This window comes from Amblyomma americanum, chromosome 2 (assembly GCF_052857255.1).
Source record: "Amblyomma americanum isolate KBUSLIRL-KWMA chromosome 2, ASM5285725v1, whole genome shotgun sequence".
In the NCBI taxonomy this organism is placed as follows: domain Eukaryota; kingdom Metazoa; phylum Arthropoda; class Arachnida; order Ixodida; family Ixodidae; genus Amblyomma; species Amblyomma americanum.
The window spans coordinates 184,335,789-184,344,929 of record NC_135498.1 but is presented as its reverse complement, the minus strand read 5'-3'; the positions used below and the strand labels follow the sequence as shown (position 1 = coordinate 184,344,929).

At 49.3% G+C, this 9,141-nt stretch overlaps 2 protein-coding genes across 3 annotated transcripts in view; one reads left to right on the top strand and one right to left on the bottom strand.

Moving 5' to 3' along the window:
* The first annotated feature begins 266 nt into the window (after positions 1-266).
* On the top strand, positions 267-3,454 carry LOC144122080 (uncharacterized). 2 transcript variants are annotated; one of them, XM_077655596.1, is made up of 2 exons: positions 267-333; positions 2,794-3,454. In XM_077655596.1, the coding sequence occupies exons 1-2, from the start codon at positions 322-324 to the stop codon at positions 3,262-3,264; spliced, it is 483 nt and encodes a 160-aa protein (XP_077511722.1). In that variant the 5' UTR covers positions 267-321; the 3' UTR covers positions 3,265-3,454. The 2 variants fall into 2 exon arrangements, with proteins under 2 accessions (XP_077511722.1, XP_077511723.1); XM_077655597.1 differs by having other exon boundaries at positions 301-333; positions 2,780-3,454.
* A 2,710-nt stretch (positions 3,455-6,164) lies between these two features.
* Positions 6,165-9,141, bottom strand: part of LOC144122082 (neprilysin-1-like) — a 74,131-nt gene continuing 71,154 nt past the window's right edge. Inside the window, exons 21-23 of the mRNA XM_077655598.1 lie at positions 7,910-8,008; positions 7,238-7,314; positions 6,165-6,297 (exon numbers count right to left, since the gene is read on the bottom strand). Of these exons, the coding sequence (XP_077511724.1) occupies positions 6,186-6,297; positions 7,238-7,314; positions 7,910-8,008 (288 nt within the window). The 3' untranslated portion in view covers positions 6,165-6,185. The remainder of the gene's footprint in view (positions 6,298-7,237; positions 7,315-7,909; positions 8,009-9,141) is intronic.

Sequence of the window (9,141 nt, the reverse complement as noted above, 5' to 3'; positions counted from 1 at the left end):
AATCGGGCGTCTTCCTCGACGCACGCACAACACTGCTCTACGCACAGCCGCGACGCATCTCTGCGCGCATCACTGCCATCCGTCGCACGGAAAAGATCGGAGTGCGCGCTGCGGAGATCGGGCGTCCTTTCAGGGAAATAGAAGGCTGCCGCCCAACACACATCGGGCCACGTAGACCGGCCGCGTCGCGTGTTCGTACGTGACCGCTGTGGCCTATTCCTCGTGCCTCCGATACTGCGTCACCTGGGCGGGTATATAAGCGACGGCACTCGCCCTGTCGCTCTACACCTCAGCTGCGGACTCTACAGCGAAGCATCTGCAATGAACGCTCTGGTGAGGACTTGCGCGACATCGGGTTAAATTCTATTCTCTCTTAAGGTTGTCTCCTATCGACTAATCAAAGGTCCTGGTTAATAATTCTAACATTCTGGAAGGGGGGGGGGGGGGGGAGTGGAGGTTTCCAGATAAATGTACAAGTTCCCGCATAAGTTTCCGAGACACGGAAGCCATTACGACCAGCTTTTTCACGCTAAATGGAGGAGCGGCCAGACACTGGCGGATGTTTGCCTGTGCCATGCAGGTCAGGCAGCGAAACGCACCACCCATCCTTCACGCTGTGGCTTCGCGCTTAGACTGCAAGAGGCTTAAGCGCTTTCGTGGCTTCTACAGTCCCAAAATTGTACCCACCTGTGCAAGCGGTATGGCTACCGGTGTGCAAAAGTGAAGGCTCTGCTTGTAAGATTAAACTCTTTTTGATCCAGAAAATCGTGCTGTGCTATGAAACTAAACGAGTGCTACTATAGTTGCTTCGTATGAGGACAATAGGGTCGATACGAGCAGTGTTTTCCAGACACAAGCGCTACGTTACTTCTCTTTGACAGTGTTTTGCTAAATTAACGATTAACATTGATGTTCTGCATCGCATTCGTCGTATGCATGCAATGGTGCTAAAATATCAGGCGATGGTGTCAGCAAAGAATCACCGCGAAGTGCAAATTTAAAAAAAGTTCTTATAGTGCACATGAGCCTCCGAGACTAGTTAAAAGAGAATGCTGGCCGCATTGCACTCCGGAATAGTACCTTGATTCATATGACCAATTTTATTTGTTACTGCTAAACACGCGAAATTTTCGTCCTGAGCTACGTTTTATCTTGTGCAGCTCGCAACAACCAACGAGGGAAGTGTAGGCAGTCGTATATTCTGATTTTGAATAACTGGACGGCCAGTAGAAAACAAGACGCCCATTGTTTCTCAAAACAAAGCTAATAAGTTGTGTTTTGACTGCCGCATCACCTCCCTCGTCTTTTATTTCTTCAGCAGCAAATTCTATTCTTTTCGCGTATTACTTAATTGGGCAGGGTGAAAACGAACGTTACCAGACAGAGCGCTTTCATATGGCCGGTTCCCCCCTGCCCCGCAGCGGGCGCCTCAATAATGGTGTCACGTGCTTCATTGCTAGCTGATAAGAAAAACGGCGTGTCCGCTCTGTTGCCTTGTTTCCAGTCGAGGAACATAACAAAAGTTTCTGTCGTCACAACAGATTTTCCTGTAATGTTTTTCACTAAAAACTTGTAATAACGAATTTTTTGTAATGACTACAGGAATTTATATAGTTGCTAAAGAAAAGTACTACAGAAAAAAACGACAGTACTACAGAAAAATACTGCCGAACAAGAGCAAAATTTGTCTCTACGACCAGACTACAAAACTTTTTTCGTATCTTTGACAAGGTTGTTTTTTTTTTTCGACTGGGTTGTAACAACATTGGCCATTTAGTATGGCTGCCACCACCCCTGAAAGGCATCACAGCGAGCCTGCCAAAGAGCTTCAAGGCTTCTATAGTGTTGAGCACTTGCACAACTGGCCCCAAGAACGATTCAAGCTTTGCGAGCCCCTAAGCTTACTCAGTGCAGTTCCCGCGGCGAGTACTTCACAGCATTCGTACCCGCGGCACTCTTGATCAAAAATCTGAAGCGTGCGTAAAGTTCCTTGCGGTTGTTCCTCGACGAGGCTGCTTGAGCAAATGTTTCGGTCACAACTGTACTAGTTTTGTCCAACTCTCGCCTGTTTTCTTCTATTAAGGTCAATTCCTATAGTGCCACACGCCTCACCAGCAGGAGAAAGTGGTATTACTTTATGTGTACAGGCGGAACAGTGGGCTTCAGCCGCCGCGGTAGCTGAGTGGTTATGGCACTCGGCTGCTGGCCCGAAAACGCGGGTTTGATCCCGGCCGCGGCGGTCGCAATTCGGTGGAGGCGAAATTCTAGAGGCCCGTGTGCCGTGCGATGTCAGTGCATGTTAAAGAACCCCAGGTGGTCGAAATTTCCGGAGCCCTTCACTACGGCTTCTCTCATAGCCTGCGTCGCTTTGGGACCGTAAACCACCATAAACCGGAAAAGTGGGCTAGAAACTTCTGTTTCCTTCTTGTGCTTTCCGTGCAGAGCGAGTGAGTGAACATGGTCCACCTTAATGGGAAACCCCTTCCAAAGCATGGCGGCTTATAATGTAGCCAGTGAAGAGTCGTCTTGTTGTTCATGGGTGTTTCGAAATGTCCGAGGGCTGCTTTCCATCTTTTATTAGCGAACGCACAAATTAAGCCCAAGTAAGTTATGTAAAAACAAGTAAAAGGCGTTACCCATTGTCTAGACATTTTAGTATCACATTGCGTTCCGAAAATAAATTGTTTTTTTTTCTTTAAGCAACTGTGATGAAGTACTAAACGCGGCTACGGACAGCAGTACGCTGCACACAGCAGAGCTATATCACCTCTGCTCATAGCGCATGCTGCGCAGAGCACCGTCGTTGTCCTCTGCGCCGCCCTGGCCGCGGTCATGTGCGATCCTAAGGTCTGGGGATATGGAGGCTACGGTGGTGGCTATGGCGGGGGCTACGGCGGAGGCTACGGCGGAGGCTACGGCGTCGGGGGCAGTGTTGCCCTCCTGCGCGGAGGTCCCGGCCTCTACAAGGCTGTGCCCGGTCCAGTGTTCCTGGTCAAGACCATCCACCAGGTGAACAAGCTGAGCGGAGGAGGAGCCCTGGTCGCCCACTCCGGCCTGGGAAGAGGCTACGGCGGCGGATACGGTGGCCTTGGATTCGGTGGTCTCGGTGGTGGCCTTGGATACGGAGGTCTTGGATACGGCGGTCTCGGCTACGGTGGCCTTGGCTACGGTGGTCTTGGATACGTAGGCCTCGAATATGGCGGTCTGGGCTATGGAGGCCTGGGATACGGCGGCATCGGATATGGTTACGGCAAAAGGTACTAGGAGGGCAGAACTGTGACTACGTGGAGAGAGACTAGTCGGTTTAATGCAGTGGGGTCTTCACTTCAACGGACTGGGGACCCGCGAAGCAGGGAGAAACAGGCGTGGCTCATTAGTAGGAGATTCCGCTGTGATTGATGTACGAAGAGACACTTCAGTTCTTTTTTGATGAAAATAAAATTATTTATGTGCGACATAAGGCTCCATTATATCCTCGTCTCTAACATCATGCAAAAGTATCCGCTCCTGTGATGACATTGAACGACTCATATTCATACCTGCTGAATCACCAATAGCACGAAAATGTTTCGTTGAACATGCAGAAGCATGAAAACATCTTCCTGTGGTATCTCGCTTAGGAATACAACAATCATAAAACTAATTTTTGAAGCCTTCAAGCAAAAGAAGTCTGAGAAATTTAGATCCTGCTTTCCTCTCAGATTCTCACCTCTGGCGCCAATCCCCCGCCATGGGTATATGCCATTCCGCCTGAGGACATCATCCTCATCTCAGGCAGATAACGGCGCGTGATGAAATGTTACCAGCTGCGGCCGCGTCGTATCGCCGTGAATCTTACACGCCCTCTGGTTATGGGTGCTGGGACGTTTTGCTGGAAAAACTTGGGGCCCTCTTAACCACATTCTTAAAGGAAACGATTTTCAAATGTGGTGGTGCTGATGGCATCACGCCCCCTCGATTGATCAGGGATTTTTTTACGGCGAAACCAGTTTTTTTTTGCAAGACGACAACCTAAATGTTTTTCGCAATAGAACTCTTTTCTGCAGTGTTATTCTGCCGCCCGATTTGGCGCTTCGCTTCCTAATTTTCGGCCTCTTCGCTGCACAGCATTAAAATAATAAGCAATGCCGGTGACGTCAAGAACCGATCATCAGCGAAAAGGAAAAGCAGTTCAGGCGTTCATTCGCGAGGCCTGCACCTTGTTCGGCTGCGCAGTATCTCAACGAGCTGTTTGTCGCCATGCAGAGAGCTGCCGTATATACCTCGCTGGCGTGTATGTCAGGGCTCCCGCACAGCCACACGACGACGATGGTAGGTAGCGCCAGTTTTAATGGGATAGCGTTAAGAAGCTCGAGTCGCGGAAAATTCGTAGTCGGCGTCATCGCTGACCGAGAGCGAAAAACCCGCGAAAAATGCCCAGAGAAACAAACTAGAAGGCAGATGGGCCACCTAGGTACGTGACATTGCCGCGTCATCCCAACCTACTGACCGGATTGTGAGCAGACTATATGCCCACCGTGGCAGGTGGCCGTTAAATTAATTATCGGCCACATGGGAAGAGAAACCTGGATCGCACGAGGCCCACCGGTGACAGCACCTGCATTGCAGGGCAGTGCCGCATAGCTTCACCTCTACACCAATGCACCAGGAGTGGTATGAAGACTTCCAAGGATGTATGAATGTAGAGAATGACCACTTCAGTATATATGGGCGTAAACGCCTCATACTGTTAGGCGTCCCCTCCAATTTGTCTTGGCATGGAGTGGCGCGCACGATGTTAGCTTCTTGTGCTTTCGACGACTGCACTGTAGTCCGGACATAGTAAGGTTTGAAACGCATCCTGCAGATGCGTAAGACGTGATTCTCGTTATCAGCGCTCATGTGGCAATAAGGTGCGTCCCAAAGCGAAAAATCACAGCTGCGAGCTATAAATCTCAGTCTCACGAGTTGAATTTCACAAACAGCCACGGTGGCCAATCTCACCCAAGAGGCGACAAAGAATCTTCGGGGACCACGGTACACACAAAACACTGAGGTGCCGGTCGAGGGCGGCAAATTGTCCTCGCTTTACTGGCAGTTTTCATTGCGTGCCTTTAGGCAAAAGGCAAGTGATGTTCATAGCGATTCTCGCATGCAGCTGAATATAGTATTCAGAAATCTCCAGAAGCCGACAGCAGGCGTTCGCTAATCCACGGCCATACACGACAGGCAAGACTGACGAAATAATTCCACAGTATGAGCTCTATAATGTCCATTTAGAGCACGTTGGTCAACCGCAGAAGATCCCAGTGTAATATTTATCACGGAAATATCAATCTCACCACTCTTTAGTGCACTAGGACACTTATAGTGGCCTTTCCCCGCATTTTGGCGCTGCCTGCCTGCCCGAAGCCGTTTTGTTGCGCGCTGCTCACCGGCCCACCGTGTCATGCGGCAGCGCATTTTATCGAGGGAGGATTCTCGGGAAGAGAAACCTTGGTCGCAACCCCACACAAACAACCCAAGTCTCATCGATGGCCGTAGCACATGCCTTTTCCATTGCTCCACTGATCACCTGGCCACCGAGCGGCCTACTTTTCAAGGTAATCGGGCGAGAACCCGGGACGCTAATTAGGCCGCCTACCGAGCTAAGCGGAATAAGTCATTCGAATGAGTCATTCGAATGATGCTTGCGCAGCAGCTAAACGGATGTAGTAGTTGGGGTGGTAATTAGTTGGTAGCCTGATGGTACCTCCAACCGACAATTGACGTCATGCTAGCGCACATATACTCATTTGCCTAATCACCCAAATCTACCGACATTTTCTGGGCTGTTCCTGCGTCTACCCTGTTTTTATTTTCTTGATTCAGTCTCGTAAATAGCGACTTCAGCTGCTGTTGGTTTTCTGTGTAGCCGAGTTTCCTGCTATTGGGCTCGTTGCAGAGATGAAAAATCAATTTTCCAAGTGCCACTAACATCCATATCCACTCTACGTTGATAGCTTGGCTCTGCATGTAGGCAGGGGCTCATTAATTTTATGTATTTTAGGGAATCTCAAGACTCCTCAATGTTATCCTCAATTGAGCAGGCGAGCCCTCACCCTGCATGCGAAGCGATTACCATGTGTTTAAGCGAATACAGTTCTGGAGAATGCGAGGAGACCGCATGTTTCTTTTTTCTTCGTCTTTTAATCCCTGGACGCAGTTCACTCGTGCCTCATCCAGACGGTGCACTTGCGGAGCGGGTTCATGGGAGTGCCGGGGGCGCAGCCGAATATCTTGCCGAACTTGTTGAAGTTCATCAGCGCCGCGTTCACCCTGCGCTCCAACAAGCGCGCCAGTGAACAAATGTCGCGTCTACAACAGAATGTTAAGCGACGAACGCTTCGCACAATCCGCTATCAAAACCCTGTCAGTGAGGCACTCTGCACGAATTAGCTTATATGGGAGTGTACAAAGCAACTGAACTGCCCTCTAGCGCCCACCCTTTAATGATCAGGCCATGCTGCCCAAGTCCTGGGGTAGACTTCGAGGGAAACAAAATTCCCTCTTCAAAACCTGCGCACTTCTAGCGGTTACGAAGATTTTATCCGAGCTTTCAACCCCCTCTATTTTCTAATATCAAAGATCTCCGGTGCCAAGTTTAAAATCTCCTTCCACTGCTAACTACATTAAGTTAATTATGCTTTGCGGACGGAATATATGCCTCCGTTGCCGAGAGTACATTAGCGATTGGAATCTACTCCGGAACTTGAGCAGCATACCCTGCCCCTAAAAGGGAGTGCGATAAAGGAAAGCTTACACCTTTTTGCTTACATATAAGCCGATTCGGGTTCACGGTGTACTGTTCGGCCTTTTGAGCGATTGCTTTATGCGCGTCCTGCAGGCCTGCATGCTTCAGCTGGGCAACTCGCTGCTAGAAAGCCTGTCGCGAGGCAGGGCAGGCGTGGAAAATATGGCCGCTAGCTTCAAATGGTTGCAGGCTGGAAAGGCACTACGCTTGGTTAGCGCGGACAAAACTACGTGAAAACAGCGCAAAGAACGGGTTCCACTGCACTCTCAGAGCAGTTCAGTCAGTTTATAAAATAAGGCCTCGTAAATTTCTTCTAGAACGAAATTGATATCGATGTTTTTTTAATATGTTCCGTACTCGCTATGATACCAAGAGCTCAGCAATTTCTACGTCTCACAGAGATTACCCATTATTGCATAACTTAATAATTCCGAGGCCACCTCGAACTCCTACAGATGGGCTTACCGAAACCTGCCGGGGCTGACCCTGCCCTCGAGGACCATGTCGCGAAGAGCGACCTTGTCCATGTTTTCGCAAAGGCCCTGCAGATAAGAACAGAGGAAGATGCAATGCAGAGAAGAGTACGGCAGCGAGTAGAAGCCATTTCGCGCCCCCCAAATAACTGGAGGCATGCAAGCCCTATCAAAAAGAGCAAAATACACTGAAACCATATAATTTTGGGCTCATTAGCTGCGGTCAATAAGTGGGGCATTTTCCAGCGTTAATAGACAGGGGCGGAAAGATAAAGAAGACCCAAACGCTCGACTTCAACTGCTGAGTTGAAGTCGAGCGTTCATGCCCTTTGTACGTTTCTGCGCGCACTAATATCTTTCCGTCCCTGTCTAACGCTTGAAAATGCCGCCAATTAGATTGCATAGTGGCACCTGAAAAGTGGACAGCGCTGAAAATTTTACAATTCGGGGCGTTAATACAGCCATTCCGCGAGTAATAAGCCCAAGGCACGCGGCGCTGAGGCGAAAAAAGTGTTCGTGGTCGTCTAGGGAGCTCTGGGGCTGCCTTGCCGTTTATTTGACAAGAAAGCTAGCTTGGGCAAGTTCGGCGCAGTTCAGGTACAGAGGCATTCCCAAACCCGCAAACAAAGGAGCAGTGCGGCATGTGGAAGTGGCGCAGTCTCACCAGTGCGAAGGAGAGAAAGAAGACCTGGTTGAAGGCTGTGCCGTCGATGTGGTGGATGGTGTGCTCCTTGAGCGAGCTGGCGTGGGCCTCGCGGTACGCCTGCAGCCGACAAGTTGGATTTCGTGGGCATATGAATGCGAGCGGTTTCAAAGGATTACGGACACCATACGTTTGGCTACGTGCTTTCGTATGTGCGATGGTGTTTTAAAGCAGGGTTTTCAACCCCTTGCTACGCTTGCCTTCTCTTGGAATCCACTCCGTTTCAAGGTAACGGAGTGGATTCCAAGAGAAGGCAAGCGTAGCAAGGGGCGGCAGAAGCAAGCAAGGGGCGGTTAGGTGGGCGGATGAGATAACGAAGTTTGCAGGAATAGGGTGGGCGCAGCTGTCAAAGAACAGGGTTAATTGGAGAGATGCGGGAGAGGCATTTGCCCTGCAGTGGGTGTAGTTAGGCTGATGATGATTATGATGCTAATTTAGCACACTGCAATACATGGATCATTGAGCTGAGTTCACCTAGGCACTGTAAGTATATGTATAATTGAATTTTTGTATTCGGTTATTGCAACTCCAGCCATGACTATGACCTCAAATATTAGTTGAGACCACGTGAGACATTACAATAGTCATGTAATTGCAGCCCTCTCGTTGTAACTCAGGGTCACTCTTACGCCAGCCTTCCCGAGGAATCGGAATTACAACCAATGAAGAAGCGGCTAAAATATCTCTGCTTTTGTGTGCCTCATGTTCCCTTTACTGAACTTTGACGTCATAGCCATGGTTGGGCTCCTGAAACCGAAACTGAAGCAGCGTGAGTGAGGAAATTCAATTATGAGTTATCAACCTGGCGTTGGCTTTTTATGTTTACTAACTTCCTTCATGTCACAACAATAGTGCAGGCATTCCACCCATGTGATGCAGGTGCACAGTTGGAGGCCGCATTCTGTCGACATTTCTCTCCAACGCACTCTTGGTGTTGTTTTACTTGTATACCTGAAAGTTTGGTTTTGCTCTGATTTACTGCTTCGCAAGTTTTGTGAAAGTACCAGGACCCAATCAAGCTCTCTTTCACAGCTTGCGGACCTGCACCCTCCTTTTGGAGAAATAGAAGGACACGACTCGTGTACGGTGAGTAAGTATTAGCCAATGTGTTAGCCCACCACGATACGAATGCGAGAGCGACCTCAGTGGGTAGACTAATTCCAAAGCCTGGCCTCACTAAATCATTCATGGTT